General features: G+C 40.0%; 1 protein-coding gene across 22 annotated transcripts in view; it reads left to right on the top strand.

The window, feature by feature from the left end:
* KALRN (kalirin RhoGEF kinase) overlaps positions 1-20,843 on the top strand; it is a 792,058-nt gene that overhangs the window by 479,806 nt on the left and 291,409 nt on the right. For 15 of the 22 annotated variants that reach the window (XM_056127408.1, XM_056127411.1, XM_056127410.1 and 12 more), the window contains exons 15-18: positions 2,389-2,555; positions 10,600-10,719; positions 15,214-15,432; positions 19,162-19,311. In XM_056127408.1, coding sequence (XP_055983383.1) covers positions 2,389-2,555; positions 10,600-10,719; positions 15,214-15,432; positions 19,162-19,311 — 656 coding nt within the window. The remainder of the gene's footprint in view (positions 1-2,388; positions 2,556-10,599; positions 10,720-15,213; positions 15,433-19,161; positions 19,312-20,843) is intronic. The other 7 variants (XM_056127415.1, XM_056127407.1, XM_056127416.1 and 4 more) reach the window with 1 other exon arrangement.

Below are 20,843 nucleotides of genomic sequence, written 5' to 3'. Positions count from 1 at the left end.
AAGCCAGAGTGCTAAACACCAGCGATGCATACAGCATGAAAATGAATTGTAAAAAAAAACTTAATTATGGAGAGAATCAGGGAAGAGCTTCGATCTGCTTCGATCTGATGAATCTTAAATTACTTTTTCAGAAAATGAATACAGAGGCCAAAGGTCTACTAGGCCAAGCACTCTAGAGATAGAAATTTTGTATGTCTTATTTTTCATTTCAGTCAAGGAGATGTTCTACCTTGTCCCCCTTGGTAATTGAAAATAGTAACTAGAGGGAGTTGGCTGCCAAAAGAACAAGCCGTTCTTTTTTCTGTCTCCCACAGATATTTCAGGAGCTAGGGCTTGGAATTATGAAACTTACAGAAAAAATAAACATGAAAAGATACTGAAATTATTACCATGTGACACCAAAAGAATCTATCCCACTCTTCCATATTGCCCTTATGTAAAGCACTATTTTTACCTTTAAAAATAACTTTCTCTTAGCATGTACAGACTTTCCCTGCACGCCCCCGACTGTATCACAGGTGTGTTGTTGGTGGCACTGGTAGATTTCTGGAAGTATGAGTCAGAGTGATGGGGAAGCCTCCAAGAGGGACTTATTTTTAGCTAGGCATGCACTGAGGCTGGTGGGCTCCCTTGGGAGTGCTCTGCATGGACACACATACCCTTCGGTGATATGTCTACTAGACTTTTGGGTCTGAACCGCATTGTTGCTTAGGTCTCTATTTGTCAGTCTCTGAGACAGGGTGCCTGCATTATGATCACAAGGCCATGGATGATAGGATTAGAAGCCAATGAGAGAATCTGGACAAAAATAAGCCAAAGAGCCAGATAAAATCAGGGATTAAAAGGACGCAGCCAGTCCTAGTTAGGATTTTTCCAACGCTAAATATCTATGCAAGGTTGAGGGCCAGAGCAATAGAGCAACAATTTGGGCATTTGTTTTGCACATGGCTGACCTGGGTTCAATCCCCAGCATCCCATATGGTCCCCTGCCAGGAGTAATTCCTGAGTACAGAGCCAGGAGTAACCCCTGGGCAACACCAGGAGTGGCCTAAAAAGAAAAAAAAAAACATAAGCAAAGTTAAATCAGAAATAGGCAAACAATCACAATCAAGAAGCAGTTTGAATCTTGACTTGCATTGAGATGGACATAGACAAGAACCAAGAGGCATGGAAGTAAGAAGGCAAAAAGGTGAAGGCATAAGAGGGACTGGGAAAGCCTCGAGAACAAGGAACAAAGATCCATGTTTGTTTTGCTTCGTGAGCTTGCTTCACATGCATTGTTTTATTTACTGTCCGACTAAGCTTCAGAGGCATGTAGCTTATGGATATGTGGGCAGGTACAATTCTATCTTATTTATACATGAGGAAAATGAAGCTACTAAGAGCTAAGGTAACTTGCCCAAGATCAGGATTCTGACTCAAAACTTACACAAAGCTGGTGTTCTTAGCATGCCATTATTTTGAGAGCCAGGTGCTGAGTCAAGCTCAAGTAGCTACCAAACACAGGAAGTCTCTTTTCTCTGGCTTGGTGATGAGAAATGATGTGTGCATCCGCACGTGAGTCTGTCGGGAGGACAGGGAGACCTGGAGGGAAGTAGATAAAAATGGAGCTGCAGTTTGATAAATGGACACTAAAGCAGGTTCTCATCTGAGGACAGAGATTTGGCGGTTCATTCATTCTGTATATCCAGAAGCAAGGGGTACCCTTGTTAGTGATTCACTGGACTTACTCATTGTTTTGAATCTGTGGAAGGATGGTAAACTGTCTCTCCTTGTGTGGACACAACCTAAAGTGATAGTTTTTCTCATTGTGTCACTTTTGTTCTTCTGTGATATAGCAGGGGTACATGTTTCTGGTGTGCTTGCCTGAATTTGATGTATGAGAGCTATCCTATATTTCTAAGAGTTGCCCTTTTTAGGGGAAATAAGCATATGAATATGCCTGCTTTACTCAAAATGGAGCTAGCATGTAATGATATTACATTGCATCTAACCAACTAAATGGAAACTAGCTTGAAAGAAGGTCCTGGCAAGGTCTTTTCGGTTTTGTTATATTTCTCATTGTAATCCTGAGGCTTGAGAAGAGACCTCCTCTCCCTGCAGAGAACCATCTTGTCTCTGAATCAGTTGATAATAAAGAAATTGCTAAACTTATGTTAACAAAGTCTTCCCAGGTAAAGAGTTCATTAGCCTGAAAGAGATGGCATAGCTTGAACACCCAAACAAAATCATGATGGTGTCTCTCCAGTGTCAGAGAGGAACATGTAGAGGTTGGGTGGGCACTGATAATGGCTATTTCCAAATCTCAACTTTCATTTATATATTGAAGGAAATGTAGTCTCTACAGTTCCATCTGGGTTTTAATTGTTTGCCTTTTGTTTAAACCAGGAATCGAGTTAATATGTGAGAAAGACATTGATCTGGCAGCCCAGGTACAAGAGCTATTGGAGTTCCTCCATGAGAAGCAACATGAATTGGAACTCAATGCAGAGCAGACCCATAAGCGACTTGAGCAGTGCCTCCAACTGCGGCACCTACAGGCTGAGGTCAAACAGGTGAGCTTGCTCCTCCACCTTCAGCGAGGGCTTCCAAGCGGCTCAGCCCAACTGGGCTTAGCCTAGAGGACATCAAGCATACAGTAATAGGTGTCATCCTAATAGAACCAATAGGTAAGTCTGAACATGATTATATTAGTTTCTGAAAGCTAGTCTGCTACTTATTGGACTTAACAGTTAATCTAATGTACAATGGCTCAGAGTACTCATGCTAATTTCTCTCTTATTTTACACTCTGAGGAGAGCCTCAACTCTCTCAAGCTTTTTCTCAGTCACTGTTCTATTCTCTTTCTGTCTGTCCTCAACTCTGGAAAACAGTTCATGAGAAATACAAATCCTTTATCAACATATTCAGGGTTCAGAGTCATGCATAATGATCTCCCCAGAACCTGTATACCTCAGACAGCATCTGACACACAGTTGAGGCAATAAGTGATAGAAGTTGCAATCATTTTTTTTGCATGTGATCAGTCTAAGAAAATGTTTCCATATTAAAGTTTTTTGTTTTGTTTTGTTTTGGAGCCATATCAGGCAGTGCTCAGGGCATACTCCTGGTTCTACACTCAGGGATAATTCCTGGCAATGCTCAGGAAACCATATGGAGTGCCAGAGATTTAGTTCATCATGTGAAAGGCAAGTACCGTATATGCTGTACTATTGCTCTGGCCCCTGAAATTAATTTTTAAAATGAAAAAAAAATCCTGTCTTTATGAGACATTACTTAACCATTTTGTTCAAGATGTACCTAGTGTCTCTAGGGACCTCTACTTATTGACCAATGGCACATTGTTTAAGTTTATTTATATGCAGAGTGAGCTTTAGTTATTAGCATAATAAGTGGGTGTTTCCTATTAAACAAATGGGTTGAAGAAATACTTGAATTTTTCTTGAATTTTTTGAATACTAGTTACCTTTCATACCAATTCCCCACCAGTTTTCCCATTCTCACAGGCAGATATTACCTGACATATTATAAAATATTTATTTTACAGGAGACCCCAGGCAGTGGTCACAGAGAGGCAAGGGAGCTCATTGTGTCTCCCCCACACACCTGTGCTACTCCTTGCTCTCCTGACTCTCCCAAGTGACCCTTCCTGTCCTTCTCAGCAGGGGACTAGCCTTAGCAGAGAATTCTCTTCCTCTTTAGCCTTTTTTTTTTATGAATGGTGTCTGTTACACTGTCTTAGTCAACTCTGTTAATTAAGCATTGGGAACAAAGCATCATACTTGAACTAATTATTGCTTGTTCCCTTGCATTCAGAGTATTTTTTGCTAGTGCCTTTGCCTTTGTTACTGTAATTATTAAATTACAAGTTTTGGAGAGGATTGGGCCACACCCAGCAATCTTCATGGCTTAATGCTGGCGGTTCTTGGAAGACCATGTGGAATGCTGGAGATTGAACCCGGATCGGCTGTGTGCAAGACAACCATCCTGCCGACTGTATTATTGCTCTGGCCCTAAATTGTAATTATTATCATGAGAAAAGCTATCTTGTCTGCTCCCGTTTGCTTCCAGTAAGAGTTCAGCCAGAGCCCACACAGGCTATGCTGAATACCCATCTCTCAGGGCAGGCAATATCCCTGTGTGCCAAGCTAAGTCACTGCACAGCACTACCAGCCCGGTGCTTTTTTTTAAAATTATAGTCACCATGTTTTGCAATACTGTTAATGGGAGGGTTTTATGCATAAAAATTCCAGCACCACGCCCTCTCCAGAGCGTCCACTTCCCTCTCTTCAGGTGGTTTTGTAAGTATACTTGGATCATACCTGAACCTCTAGAGATACTTGTTTTTCCTAGTAAGGACATGTTAGGAATCCTACTAGGAAATCCGAGAGTGGTGTAGACAAGTCCTGAAACTCCTGGCAGTAGTGACAATACTTTTATATGAGAGGTGCTTTCTCATTTATTTCATTTTAGAATAGTGTTGTGGAGAATGGTGTTATCCTTTGGGTATGAAGGGCTCCTGAGCAGTGCTCAGGGGTCATTCTGGTGATATGCTGGGCCTGTGGTTCTGTGCTTGGGACCGTGAGCAGCACGGAGCCAGAGAAATGTAACCAGCAGTACTCAGCAGCCGTGTGATACTGCTCATGTACGCAAGGCAAGCAAGCCGAACTTTGAAACTCTCTTCCTGACCCTCTATTTACTTATGGGTGAGGGAACTGAGGTACCATATGATTAGTGTTCAGGACCACTTAACTGAAACGAGTTACAAACGTCACATCCAAGGTCCTAGAGTTTATCTCTGCTGGTTCTACAGGAAGCAGAAAGAAACTCTCTAGCAGAGCACAGTATGGGGCATCTGAGAAGAGGGGTGGCCCCTGCCTGCTTGGTCAGGGACCAAAAGGTCACGGGAGTTCATACAAGCTTGTTTCCACCAGTGGAAAGTGGCAGGAATGAGCCTGTGGACAAAGCAGATGCAGGAAGGATATTTCTACTTGACCTCAAAATGAATAGTGTGATTTTTGCTCCACCTCTCCAGTTTAAAATTTTCATCTAGTTTATTTTTGTCACCACATAAATAGTAGAATCAACACTCTATGTTTTTCTTGACCAAATTTAAAATGAATTGTTTGTCCTACTAGTGTAAATTCTGTATAGGTGACAGAGCTCGGGGGACACTGCTCTCAGGTGGTCTCCACAGCATCAGTGAGGGCTTAGCTAATAACTGATCCACTCCCAGCAGTATTTCATGAGTCACAGAACATGAAGAATAAATTTTTAGTGAATGTGATCAAGGGGTGCAGCTCAAACAGGAACGCAACTGCTCTAGTTGACTAGAAAACATCACGGGCTTTGCAGCAGACAGTGGTTTTTTTGAGGTGACAAGGGACAGATGCTTGGTTAGGCCACCATGCCTCATTAGACAGACTTGTTTTCCTTGTCAGCCTAAGGTTTTCTTTAGGGACTTGTCTGATTTCGTTTCAGAGAAGGCATTTGTGTCTGATGGACCGTATTGGAGTAGGAAATATTGATTTGGGAGCTGTTGACACCTGGAAAAAGGAAGTTAATTTAGATGTCAGTATTGATCAGGGGAGCTAAATTTAGGCAGTAACTTGAGTGTTTCTCTTTTGAATATACTCTCCAAGAAAGAAAGAGAGAAAATAGCACCTTGGTTGAAATGCCATTAATAGGTACAGAAAAAGGGAGGACAACAATGTGTCATTATACATCTCTGTCACTAAAACTCAAATGAAAGATTTGGATTGGTCATCAGAATCTAAGTGTAGTGATATTACAGTGATATTAAATTGAAACTTTGTGTAGAGAGAGGATGCCACGACATTAAACTAGAAATTATTTTCAAGTTTTTGAAACAAATGATATTGATTAATGCAACTGATTTGCTTCCTGAAAGATTACATAGGAACTTTGCACTAAGAGAAATGACCCAAATGCATCTGGACAAATGTTCAATCTTGAAACTAAACTACCCCCCTGATTATATAGGACCCTTGGCTGCCTTGATCTCCCTTTTTTCTAGAGAATACATGTATTTTTTAGAACCCATAGAATGTGCTGATCGTTTTCCAGGAAAACGATCTTGAGTAAAATTGAGCATTTGTTAAGATCATTCAGGAAAATCTGAACAGCCTAATCAGTGGGCATAAGATTATATGAATTTCCATATGTATTTCTGTATTCCTGCAAAACATTTAAGCCAAAATAAATTCATAAGATGCTGATACTCTAAGCTATAGAGAAATAAATTAGGTTTACTTGTCTACCAAAGACTGACCTAATTACACTTCTGAAGAAAATACTGGCCAGAAATTACGTATGAACAATGGTGGACAGTGAAAGCAAAGGGTGAAATATTATTCTGTTTTATATTCCTGTTGAGAATATTGTGTTCACTTATCTTCACTGTACATAGAAATTATAAAGGAGCTGAAGTAGATCCACAAGAGATCCAAAGGAGTTTTATTTATTTTGTGGGGAGACAAGTTATGTTACATGTGTATAAGTGAGAAAACTGAGGCATCACAGAATTAGTCCTTCTAGGATCTCTTCACTGGTTGGCTGAAACTTAAGTAAGTCCAAACCTCATAGGTCCAGGTTCCTACCGACAGTTAGCCGATACTGGGCCCCCACCCACTCAGGAATTCCAAAATCAATAGAAAGAATCCCTCCGGCAGAGCACTGTGATTTTCATGCTTCTGCCGCAGCACATGTAAGATGGGTGGTCTTGGCCTATGCCTGACAGAGAGGGTGGCCCCAACTAAACCTGGAGCTATTAAGAAGACATATAGTCACCATCTGTAAGACTCTAAGGGATGAAAACGTAACTTCAGAAATTTAGAACTGATATGGTGAAAGTACTCTAGGCTCCCATTTCCTGTCAAAGGCACTAGCCATGTTTCCTATGTCTATAGTTTCAGAAATCTGTCTGTACCTTGTAATGAGCATAGCAAGCTCTAGAGTCTAGTGACCTTAAGTGCCTCCTCATAGCGTTTTTTTGTGTATGACTTTGATATCAGAACTATATATAGCTTCCCTAGCTACACTGTACAGCACCCAGCGGACCCAGTTTAGTTTGTAAGCATTCGCATCCAGTTAGCCACATCCATCTTCTAACTTGGGGACATCTGACATCTTAATTTCACCTTAGATAAGATCTTAGACTGAGATCTCAGTTTCACCCTAGACTAATTGTCACCTTAGACTAAGATCTCCCTTTCACCTTAGACTAAGCTGAAGTTTTGGTGGTAACTCCTAAGTTCCCAAGTATCAACACTCTTCCAGTTCCCTCATTTCTACAGAACAAACTCTCCCTAGTACCCCATGAGGTGGTGATAGGAGCAGTCTGTGAATTTAGAAAGAACCGTGACATGTTAGGACTGGATGTGGTCTTCAGAGGTCATCTAACCAAATAGGTAGACTGCAACTCAAGATCACTGAGTAACATAACATGTTCAGTTAGTTACCATTTATTACATTATTTTAAAATACTTTTACATTATTTTATCTTTGCCCTGTGATTTGGGCAATAAAGTGTTGTCAGTTTATAGAAAATAAGCTGAACATTAGGGGCCAGAGAGATAATGAAATGGGTCGCGTAATTGCCTTGCACATAGTCAACGTGGATTCTATCCCCAGCATCACATATGGTTCACCAAGTCCCATCAGGAGTGATCCCTGAGCAAGGAACCAGGAGTAAGCCCTAATCACTGCCCAGTGTGACCCCCAAACTAATATAATAATAATATGGAAAATCAGAGATTAATGTTTCCAAAGTCACATATCTCAATATTAGTAGAATTTTTCTCTTATTTTTATTACAAAATTTTCTCTACTACCTGGAATTCATTTAGAGTCTCACAGAAGAATAAGTAACCAGAAGGGCCAGGAAGATAATGGACTGCAATAAAAGAAAATTTTATCAAGTTTCATTATTAATCAAAATACAAAGAGTGATTATAATAAATAAGATATGTACATCATATGTACATATATGTACATATGTGATGTACATATATGTACATCATATTTTATCATATTTTATCAAGTTTAATTATTAATCAAAATACAAAGAGTGATTATAATAAATAAGATATGTACATCATATGTACATATATGTACATATATGATGTACATATATGTACATCATAAAAGAATATGACAGCAAGTTTTGCAAATACTGGAATATTTGCAAATTAAAAACTGGAGAGCCCGGCAAGCTACCGAGAGTATTCGATATGCCAGACACAGTAACAACAAAGTCTCCAATGGAGACGTTACTGGGCCCGCTCGAGCAAATCGACGATCAACGGGAGGGCCTTTACATTTACCTTATCATCAGGCTTTAAGTTTTACAGTTTCTTGTACCAACCCTGATGTAGAGGAACGATGCCAGTACTCATACCTTACAGATAAGAAAATATAGACTCAGATGCATCCGTGATCTTGCCATGTGGTAACAAAGCCAGGAGTTCTCACTTCATATTTTGCACTCACTCTTTCAACACCATCTCTGGTTAACTTCCAGTTCTGACTCAATCATTGAAATCCATCCTACTTATGAACCTCAGAGAGGAATATAAACAATCATGCATTTTATCTTCCTAAAGTTAAATTTCTTATGCTAAAGTTGTGAAATGCCTCTATAAACAGCATTTGGAAATTAAAATGATTAAGGATATCAATGATGTTGCATGATTTGATAAGAAACAGACTGAAGACTATGATATTTCTAAATGGGGATAAATGGGGAACCCCAACACCAATTTTTCCAGTTGACAACAGCTAGCGAGAAAAATATTTCAGCAAGACTCAGAAGACCAGAAAGGAGACAAACTCTCAACTGTTGATTTGTGGTGCACAGGGATAAAAAAAAAGTCATTCTAAGATAAATCTGGAGCCAAGAAAAATGCTGTGAATCATGGCAAAAATGCATGTTGTGAGCTCCATTTCTCAGAGAGAAGTATTTGGGCATGCAATCCATGTATGATGTACCCAAGAGGCAGCTTTTGGAAATCATCAACATCTCTGGCCAGCCAACCACAGAACAACTTTGGCATCAGAGTCTCATACATATACACACTGAGCAGTTATTTCCGGCAACTAATTGCTTTGCAGATTGGCATATTATCTACAATCTGCCAGACTGACCATGAATGAACAACTTAATCCAAATAGCCCATCTGGGGTCCAGTTTATCCCCCATGTAATAGTTGTTCAATATGGCATCAGTCACCTAGTGGCCAAGGAGGAAATCTGAGAAATGTCTACACAGACTAGTAAATTGGAAACCAGGCTTACTCGTTTTTTCTAGTTGTTTGATATTAAGAAACTTGAGAGAAGAAAGAAAATTGAAATAGACTGTTGTATCTTCTCCATTGCCTTGAGTAACAGATGTATGTGTTTGCTGATCTTGAAAACTCAGAATTTTCAAGCAAACTCTTAGACTTACTAATAAAATATTTTTCAGTTTTCTGGTGCCCAGCGACGATATACATTTTCAAGGCATGATTCTTCCCATTTGATTATTTATGCTTGATGCTATTAGCTAGGTAATTTCCACAACTCCATTTCACCTAGCACTGTCTGTACAGAGTCAGCTATTTCTCCTTCCATTCTAATAGTTTCTAGTTGAGTGTCGTCTCTCCAGTCCTAATTAAGGTCACCTAGATATTTTACTCAGCCTATTCATGGTCCTTAGATAATTTAAATCAGTTATAACTTACTCTTCCATTTTCTAATGAGCCAGAGAATTGATTATTCATGCTATTTAACTTGTTTTCCTTTTCTTTTCCCCTCTTTGGGTTGTTCACCTAGCAAAGCTCAGAACTGTCTAACAGTAGTTGTTTTGCAAGCATAGGATATTGCACCCATGCCCAATGTTGGACCAGCTTAAGAGTGACTTGTGTATTGTCCATAATCATTTACTCTTTCAAAGAAATTACTGTGTACCTAGCATTAGCAAAGTACTGTGTTAGACACTATGTGAAAGAACATTTGGCTAACATATTGTCCTGGTCTGTCACAAGTTTGCACTAAGGGGAAAGATGAAATGTGATTGAAATGACACAACAAAGAATTTTGTGTAGATATCCATAAATATGGTGCATGCAAAATGGTTGTACTAGATGAGGAAGAGATTGATTTTAATAGGAATGATTAGGTATGAAAGATTTTAGGAAGTTGATAATATTTGAACTGGATCTTTAAAAAGGAAAGGAATACCAAAAATATAATATACTCACTTACATCATTCTTTCTCCTAGAAGGAACTTCAGAAATGTATGTGCATTTTAATCTAATAAAACTTAAGCAGGTGTTTAACTTAAGCAGGTGAGGAAATTGGCACAAGGGGTGATAAGGTTAAGGAAGAATACATGAAGGTAGGCGTGAGGCTGGTGTTTATAATTAATATCTTATAATGCCAGGTTCTAGGTCATATTGGGAAGGTTGCTATTTTAATTACCCAGATCCTTTCTGTCTCCAAGAGTGGTTAGACAATAGCAAGCTCTCTCTGAAGGGTTCATCACAAAAGGCTCCCAGGCATTCTTGTGAGGCCATTCACATGTGTTCTTAACTCTGTAGGTCCTGGGATGGATCCGCAACGGAGAGTCGATGCTCAGTGCCAGCCTGGTCAATGCCAGCTCTTTGTCTGAAGCAGAGCAGCTGCAGCGGGAGCACGAGCAGTTCCAACTGGCCATCGAGGTAACACCCAAATCCACCTCTGCCATCCTCCCTTCCCTTTCTGCTGTGCACCCCAGGTGGAGATGATGCCTCAACATGTGGGTATGCCTTTGGGTTGTGAAGCTCATTCAGTGTAGTGAAATGGTCCAGATAGCCTCCTTGTTACCAGTCATTGATCGCGAAACACAGTTGGAGTTTTTCACTTCAAGAAGGCCTTCGAGGTAACCTTCGGTTCTGTGCTCAGATTCTGCCTTAAACGGGAACAGTTAGCATCAGCACTGGTTGCAGAGAGCCTTCTTTCACTCAAGTACTGGCTCGGAAATTCTCTCAGGAGTCGTATTTGAAGAGTAAAACGAAACCAGAAGTTTACCAGCTGAGGTTATTTTAAAGGCTACTTTATAATTCTACTTATGACACTCTACTATAAATAAAGTCTTGCTTTAAATAATACCCTTAATTATCCTTTCTACTAGAACATTCGCCATCCCATAGAGACTTGAGCTGATTATTTTAGAGTGGTGTGGGGAAGGGAGTAGGAAATGGGACATGGGAGCTAAATTAAAAATTAAAACAAGTTCAGTACCCATGGGAAAAATAAGATTAAAGAAAGTGGAAAATTCAGATACATGTATTTCTTGTCATTCAGTAAAACTCAACCTACTTCTGTATATGTAAAAAAGTCACTATTATATTAATGACTATAAACGGGAGTTTTCCACAGTCATAAAAATTTTAATTGTGCTTATAGTTATATCTTTCATGCAGATAAGTGGGTATTTTTAAGTTATTATTGATTTTCATCTATTTAATTTCCAGAAACCTTGTATGTGTAAACATGGTCATATGATTAACATGAGTGACATTGTTCTTTGTAATGCCATATATCTTCTTAAGGAATAATTATTTGTACTAAAGGGACTGTATGGGATTTGAGATTTAAAATTAAACTATATTATACATATAGGGTGAGCAAAATATTTTCTAAGAAGAAACTAAGGAGTGAAGTTTTATTTTTATGATTTTGTTATTCTCTATTGTAATTTACTGGCATGCCTTCACACGAGTGTTAAGATCTACAAACAGTAAAGAAAAAAACAAGATCAGGATTGTGGGCAAGAATCAGGCATGCTCTAATCAAACCCCCAGGTTATATGGTGAACGCAAAAAACAAAAGTTGGGCATCAGACTAGAGGAATGGCATGAAGCATGAGAAATGCCTGTTAGGAGAGAAGACAACTCCTAGCTATATCTCCTCTGTGTTTATCCTTAATGTGAAGGTTGACTTGTCCTGTTAGGTAATTGCATCTTCCCTACCTCAATCAGATGCTGAACAAATAAAACCAAGTGTCCTGTCACACTTGAGTGTCTCAGTGAGCTAGTGGAAGCCAGTGGGCAGTGCTTTAGCACCATTATTTAAATGACCGAATTCCAAGTGCCTTTCATGTAATAGTATGTATTGTGTATTAATTTGTACTTGATGCTGTTGCATCTTTACAAAGTAGATACATTTCTTAATTGGTTGTTTCTACATAGGGCCAACCTTATTAAATATTCTTGGAACTAATGTTGACATATTTCTGAGTATTTGTGTAGAATTTGTCTGTGGCCTCAAAAGGAAAAAAGATGATTTTTGGAAGATTTGGGGAATGAAACGTAGACAGGGTCTGTGGACTATAAAGATGAAGAAAATGAAACCAGAATTTTAACATATCCTCCATCTCCAAGTAATCTCATTTTCTCTCTAAATGCATCAGTGTAGACCAGGTCTGCATTAGAGAGAAATGGGTCAGGGAGAATTTAGGCAACATGAAGGTGAGATAGTACATTTTGGCTCAGCCCATTTTGATGGTGTCATTGAGAGGCTTTTACAGTGATTGCTTGTAGAGGGCATGATTTGATTTACTAGGCACAAAGAAAAACACCCAGGGTACTAGAAAGGAAAATAAAATATATATGTGTAAGATGATATAAATTTACTGTTAAAACAAAGATACTTTAAAGAATGAAGGAAGAAATTATTGATATTTAAGCCATAAAAATAGGCATACTCTAGAACCTTCCTGGCAAAGCAGCATTTATGCTCACTGTAGTTTGAGTGACCTCATTAGTTTTGAAGATTTTGGTTGTCCCAGACATGATTATAATTTTCACCTGAAATAGTCTTCATTTCAGAAAACCTCCCCAGAGTCATTCTGAATGGAGAGAAGCACTCAGAGACATAGCTTCCTTAGCAAACCTAAATTATTTGTTGTTCCCTATATTTTGATCAATGTCTTTATGAATTGTGAATATCTCAGAAGGAAGCTGATTTTAAAATTCGTTTTATTTGAAATTCTTTCATACTTTTAAGCATAAGCATTATAACAGAAAAAAGTAGGTAAAACTGGATAACTATTTCAATTGATTTCATTTTCTTCTAAGTACTCTAAATATAAACATCCTTGTTAATTTATGTTTAAAGATATAGCACTCAATAGTATTGTATATAAATAAATGCAAAATAAGGACACAAGCTTAGCAAAGCAAAGACAATGTTATATGCATAAGAGTTTATCATTGGGAAGTTAAAGGGGGCAGGAGCTCCCTGTACTGTTAGATGATAAGTTTCCGAATAAGGAAGATGATTTATTACATAGCATATGATAGAAAACTTGAAGTTACTCCCCTAGTCTCAGAAAAAAAGACATAATAATGGGTTTATGGTAACAGTTATATACTGATTTCACATATTAGCAATATGTAGTATCAATAAATGAAATAGAAAAAGAAGCCAGAGATTTGTAGTGAACCATTTTTGTCTATTAGCTTTCTTTTTTCCAGATTTTAATTTACCTTTTTGGGGATTTGTAAAGCAGTTAGAAACCAAAATGTGTATGTTGTCATCAGGATGGAGGGTCGATTCTGTTGACAAATCAAGGGAAGAAAGGAGCCAAGGTTTCTGGAGGCTGTGGTAACATGACTAATGCTGCATGCAGGCTGAGGAGAGAGCAGGAACACCAAGGAGCCATTTGATAGGCTGGCAGAAGTCAATAGGACTGTGAAGACTGCAGTCTGAGAGAGTGGTGAAGTGAGGCTTGGAAATGAGGGTGTTTGCACTCAGAGTATGGAATGGACTGGCTCCGGGCACTCCCCTAATGCTGCTGCCTGAGAAGGGCAGACAGAATCCTGGAGTATGTGGCTCGGCCGCCAGCATCCTGAAAGTGCAGAGGTCAGAACAGCCTTTTGCCATTGGATTGAAATGACCCCAGCAGCTGAGTCTGGGCTGTTGTCTTTCAAGGCCTGTGCCTCATCCGCATCAGTGTTCTAGTGAATCTGAATCCCTCTTCCTTCTGTCCTTGCCACCCTGTCCCCAACCTGTCTCCCCACCACCTGGGGTTAATGCAAACTCACAGAATGCATGCCACATCTAGCGTGAATAAAAATGTGTACACACGCTCTTGCATCTGATGTGTAGATATGTGATATACATATGCTATCCTGAAGGCAAACATGAGTAATGTAAATATGGAGATTTATTGCGCTGCTCTGTGCCCTAGCTGAGGTAACTGGGAGGTGGTATAAGATGCTACTCTTCTACTGTATTAAACTCTTCCATTTATTCCTTCTCCTGAAATTCTTTTAAATTCTTTTAACCTGATTATTGATGGGCTGGAGCGATAGCACAGCGGGTAGGGCGTCTGCCTTGCACGCAGCCAACATGGCCGACCCGAGTTCGATTCCTCCGCCCCTCTCGGAGAGCCCGGCAAGCTACCGAGAGTATTCGATATGCCAGACACAGTAACAACAAAGTCTCCAATGGAGACGTTACTGGGCCCGCTCGAGCAAATCGACGATCAACGGGAGGGCCTTTACTTACTTTACTTACTTTTTATTGATGTTTAGAATGAGTGTGATACATGGATATTGTTTAAGTGTATTGCGGGGTGGGAGAGATAGTACAATGGTTCAAGCCTTACACGTGGCCAAACCCTGTTCTATTCCTGACTCCCCACAGGGTCCCCTGAACACCACTAGGAGTGATCCGTGAGCACAGAGCCACGAGTATTCCCTGAGCACTGCTGGGTTTGTGCTCCTCCCCCTGCCAAAAAAAAAAAAGAAAAGTTAACTTATTTGATCACAAAATGGAACTGTAACAATGAAACCTTCTGAGAAACTCATTGTGATGGACAAATGTATAATTAGATTTGAAAAAAAAACTTTTCTTTATGAACCAGTCAGGGAGCATTAATATGCCTGTTTGTTTCTTTACTACAGAAACTGAAATCTCTTTAAAGCCCAGGGAAATCCAAGTAGAAGAGAAGACTAGGGCAGAGGTTAGGGTTAATGAAAATTGCAGTATTTTTTAGAAATATGCTTGTAAAATAATAATGTATTAATCATCATAACAACATGTGTAAACCAGTCATCTAAAGCTCTTTAACTTTTCTGCATCTTTCCACTCACGCCTCACTCCACCCCTCCCATACCACGCCTGGGTTGCTCCCATGGACCTTTCTCTCCTTCCCTTGTGCCCAGTCCCTCTTTCATGCCACTTCCTTGCAGAAGACGCACCAGAGCGCCCTGCAGGTGCAGCAGAAAGCTGAGGCGCTGCTTCAGGCTGGACACTATGATGCCGATGCCATTCGGGAGTGTGCTGAGAAGGTGGCTCTCCACTGGCAGCAGCTCATGCTCAAGATGGAAGACAGGCTCAAACTAGTCAACGCTTCCGTGGCATTCTACAAGACTTCTGAACAGGTGAGGAAAGGTCAGGGATGGAGAGCTGGCACTGCAGTCAGGGAGTGTGCCTTGTATGCAGTCCACCTGCATTTGATCCCAGGCACCTGCATTTGATCCCAGGCACCCTATATGATTCCCTTCATCCAACCATGAGTGTTCCCTGAAAGCAGAGCCAGGAGTAAGACCTGAGAACTTCCAGGTGTGGCACAAAACTGTAAAACAAAACAGGTGAGAGAAAGGCTGTAGGATGTGTGGGGCTGCCATTAGTGAAGGGCAGTTGTGTGCCTATGACAGATGGTTGGAGGGATAACTTGGGATGGAGATGTGTGCTGAAAGTACATGAAGGACCAAACATGATGGCCTTTCAGTATCTGTGTTGCAAACCATAATTCCCATAACTAGAGAGAGAGTTTGGGGGAAATTGTCTGCCACAGGGGCAGGAGGAGGGGTGGGACAGGGATGGGGGGAGGGATACTGGGGACTTTGGTGGTGGAAAATGTACACTGGTGGAGGGATGGGTGTTCGATCATTGTATGACTGAAACTCAAACAGGAAAGGTTTGTAACTGTAGCTCATGGTGATTCAATTAAATAAACAAAATCTAGGTACCTACCTCATGTAGGTATTTTGAAGATGCTAGTCCTTTCAGTACTGACTTTTGAGAAGAGTGATTTGTGGAAACACCACAGTAGGTTTTCTTTCTTTAGAGAAGCAGACCATGTTCATTTTCATTTTCATTATACATTTCTCAAATTTATCAGCTGTAGGTATTGAAATAGAAATTGAGCATATGTGGAAGGCTAGATTTGAGTGGTTTATCTGTCAGCCATTGCCAAAATAATGATGTGTAACAAACCACCCCAAACCTCAGGGATATAAGACAAGTATTTCTGTTTTATTTATGTGTCTAGCGTTCAGCTGATCTTGGCTGAGTTTGGTAGAACTTGTCTCCAACCTTCAGAGTGACTCGCACTAACCTCCAGTCTGCTCCCTGTCTTTCATCCTCCTTGACCTGCAATCAGAGGTGCATTTATGGTGAAATAATAGAGGATAAGACCCCAAATATGCCGTACAAGTGCATTTCCAGTCTTTGCTTATGCTACATTCTCTGTTAACCATTTGACCAAAACAAATCACATAACCAAGGAAACACAAATGAGGAGGTAAATATATGCTGCCCAAATTAGGAGACGAAAGTAACAATTTACTCAGCATATTCCATTCCGTTGCAGTCAGGGACTATGCATAACTCTAAGACCATACACCTGTTTCTTTCTTGAGGCTTTCACTCTAATGGAGAACAAAACAGCTGTCTGTCATTAGAGAGTTAGAACCTTCTCATAGGATGGTGCAGCTGTGGGAGAAACATTTATATTAGGGCTGTAACAAAGCAGATTAATTACCATTACATCTGTAGAGCAATATGCACGTGGACTGTGACTTCCAAATGATTTGGGTGCTGTTTGGGAATTATTTTAAAGACATAGTGGTTTAAAGAAGAAGTAGTTTTATTCAGTGTAAAATATTTTCTTCATTTTAATTGCTTTCTGGTAAGAATGTATCAGAGAAACATTTCCTCTTAGTGACTCATGGGAACCATGGAGGGCACGTAACATGGCTCTGAAGGACCTGCAGCCGCGTCATTGACTCTGCCGTCTTTGTTTCTCCTCTCTATTGACTTGGAGGGATAATACCTCAGAAAAAAAGACTAAAGTAGGAGGATATTTTTATACCTAATCTTAAGGCTTAATCTAAAGCTATCGTGATCAAGACAAAAAGATTCTGGTATAGAAATTGAAGACAGTGAAATAGAATAGATCCAAACATACACAGTTGATTTTTTTTTGATAAAGAAATAGGTTAAAGCAAAACAAGTTTTCAGCAGGTTTTATTGGACCATTGAATATCCATTGAAAAGTGTCTTGCGCCAAAGAAACAACACAAAGGTTCAGATGCTTGCTTTCTTGCATCCTGCTGACCCCAGTTCAAATCCTGTGCACCAGTTATGGTCCCCTGAGCACCACAAGGAGTCACCCTGAGTTCTGGCAGCTGTGCCCTAGCCCCTCCCCCTAAAAATAGTAAATAAATTAAACCTTCAAAAGATTTTTAAATTTTAATTTGAGATGGAGCATAAAGGCAACAGACCCGTACATTAAAAGTGAAGAAAAATGACCCTGAATTGACCTAGCCAAAAGTCACTTTATCTCTTTCGGTCTCCGTTTCTTCAGATGTTAAATGAAAGGATTTATGCTTGATAATCTTTTCATTTCCTTTTGCTTCCAAGTTGCTAAGTTTTAAGTCCAGTGCTATCATGGGACACGTGTCAAATACAGTATTTCTGATTTTATATATCCAAAGGCTCTTTTTTCTTGACACAAGTCTGCCTGCATGTTTTATGCTTTGAATACAGAGAAGAATGTGATTCTAGGGAAATCTGCTAGGATTCTTAGCACATGGGGAGCTTGTCTGGCTGCAAGGGTGTTCTTCCCGGGATGTATTTCAGCTCTTCTCTGGGTTCTGTTCATGACTCAATAAATGTCCTATCCAAACCACATTCTTCATCAAATGGGATATCTTTCTCAGATAAAGAAGGTCAAGGATAATTATGTTTGGATTCCCTTACCAGTAAAGTAAGCAAAGTCTATTGAAGGAAACTCTAGGAATCTTCATTTTTGTTTTCCTCATGTTCTTTGAGGCTCTGACACTTGGGCTGTACTGGCTCTCCCAGTGTCACACCCAGTCTAGCTGTCCTCCCAGGCCCCTTCACATTCTCCTGTTTTCTTGTGCATTAATTTACAAGGCTACGTATGGCCTTTAAACATTTTTAGAAATTAAAAGCTTTGTAATCAGTTTTACATGAGTTCGAATTTTTTATCACACAGAGAGAGAGAGATAGAGAAACAGAAAGGGGGGGGGGGAGAGAGAGAGAGAGAGAGAGAGAGAGAGAGAGAGAGAGAGAAGTGCTAGCCATACAGGCAGGCGGCTGGGGGCAGGGGAGCCAGGAGGGAAATGCTGGAGTCATTGGTGGTGGGAAGTGTACACTGGTGAAGGGACGGGTGTTAGAACACTATATGACTGAAACCCAATCATGAACAGCTTCGTATTTTATGGTAACTTGATGAAAAATAATATAAATTAAAGAATATTGTTATCATTTTAAAAGAGACATGCATCTTACAGGAAAAGACTTGGAGATGTTGTCTTATTGCAGCAGCACTGTGAGAGATTTTTTTTTCTGAAGTGTTTTTCCTCACTGCAGTGGAAAAATGACATTTGTTTGTGGTCAGTAAGTGATACCACACAGCTTCCTTTGCTTGAGAATGATGTCGGGAAAGAGCAGATGGAGGCGTATTTTTTCCAAATCTGTTTTGTGTTCTACTTAATTTACAGAGTTGTCAGATTATTAAGTTTAAAAACAGTGAAATCCCCCAAACTTCTATTCTCTCTTCCTTTCTTATTCTGCGTAGACTCCGCAGTTGTGGTCACAACTTTAGCCCTCCAGCATCAACTGTAAGATGATTCCAGAAAGTGTCTCTCCAGTCATAACCTGTCTCCTGAACGTCAGATTCTCACTCCCTCTGGACTACTTATCTTAGCTCTCCTACAAGCACATCGTACTCCAAATGTGCAAACTGCACTCACTTGGAATGAAATATAGCACCTGTACAGGGCTCTGTTGACTGACGGTTCTCATGAAATACTTCCAACTGATTAATTTCCTGATTCTTTTTCTTTATGATCTGTTAGGTTTGTAGTGTGCTGGAGAGCTTAGAGCAAGAGTACCGGAGAGATGAAGACTGGTGCGGTGGACGAGATAAGTTGGGACCAGCAGCAGAGATTGACCACGTCATTCCACTTATCAGCAAACATCTGGAACAAAAGGAGGCCTTTCTTAAGGTCTGAGCACGTTCAAAATCAGCGTCTGTAGCAGGCTAGGCTTCTTTCATTTCTTCCACTTTCCCGCCCTCCACTCCCCCGTCTCCTTTCCCCTCTGTTCCCTCAATTCCGCCCCCCCAACATGCATCACATGAACTCAGCCCCCTGTTCTTTATAACCTTCAGTTAAATGGAAGCATTTTAAGACAACATATTGGCTAATTAACCAGAAAAGTTATGCTTCAAATATTAATTTCTCTCAACACTTTTGGTATATTTGACAGCATACGTTGCTACTGATGCCATGTTTAAGTATCTGGTAAAAGGTAAAAGGTAAAGGTCCTCCCGTTGATCGTCGATTTGCTCGAGCGGGCCCAGTAACGTCTCCATTGGAGACTTTGTTGTTACTGTGTCTGGCATATCGAATACTCTCGGTAGCTTGCTGGGCTCTCCAAGAGGGGCGGAGGAATCGAACTCGGGTTGGCCATGTTGGCCGCTTGTAAGGCGAACGCCCTACCGCTGTGCTATCGCTCCAGCCCAAGTATCTGGTACCCACTGATATTTTTTGTTGAGGGAATTCATAATTCTATTCAGTTACATTTGCTTTTTAAAAATGGTTTTCATTAAAAGATAAGCTAGATATAAAAACACTATTAAACCTTTTATAAATTGATAATATAAAATTTGAGTAGAATTAAAGAAATAAATATACACAGTTTTTAAAAAAATCAGTTCAGTAATTTCAGTTACCAATAAGTGTAATACTGTTTATTCTTCTGTATGAAAAGGATAAAACTTTATTTTGTTGTGGTTGTTCTTAATACAGCTGCAGCTTCCAGGGGGAATCCTTCTCTGAAAGACTCTGAAAGGCTGTGGTGGGAAGATCTTTTTTTTTTTTTCAATTGAATCACCATGGGATACAGTTACAAACTTTGATGATTAAGTCATCATCATAGATACAGTTACATACAGTTACATACAGTTACATACATATAGATACAGTTACATACAGTTACAAACTTTGATGATTAATTCTCAGTCATACAATGATGAAACACACATTCCTCCACCAGTGCACATTTTCCACCATCAACGTCCCCAGTATCCCTCCCACCACCTGCAACCCACCTCACCCCCTGCCTTTGTGACGGGCACTTTCATTCTCTCTCTCTCTCTCTCTCTCTCTCTCTCTCTCTCTCTCTCTCTCTCTCTCTCTCTCTACTTTAGGGCATTATGGTTTGCAATACAGATACTGAGAGACCTTCATGTTTTGTCCTTAGTCTGCTTTCAGCATGCATCTCCCATCCCAAGCATTCCCTCCACCATCATTTACTTAGTGGTCCCTTCTCCATCCCAGTTACCTTTTCTGTGAAGCGATTCACCTGGCCCTTGTTTCTACTGTCCTTAAGTGTTAGTCTCATATTATGTTACTTTATATTCCACAAATAAATGCAGTCATTCTATATCTGTCCCTCTCTTTCTGACTGATTTTACTTAGCATGATACTCTCCATGTCCATCCACTTACAAGCAAATTTCATGACTTCATCTTTTC

This window comes from Sorex fumeus, unplaced genomic scaffold (assembly GCF_029834395.1).
Source record: "Sorex fumeus unplaced genomic scaffold, SorFum_2.1 ptg000063l, whole genome shotgun sequence".
NCBI lineage: Eukaryota > Metazoa > Chordata > Mammalia > Eulipotyphla > Soricidae > Sorex > Sorex fumeus.
The sequence above is the reverse complement of the archived record's forward strand: the minus strand, read 5'-3'. Positions and strand labels throughout refer to the sequence as shown.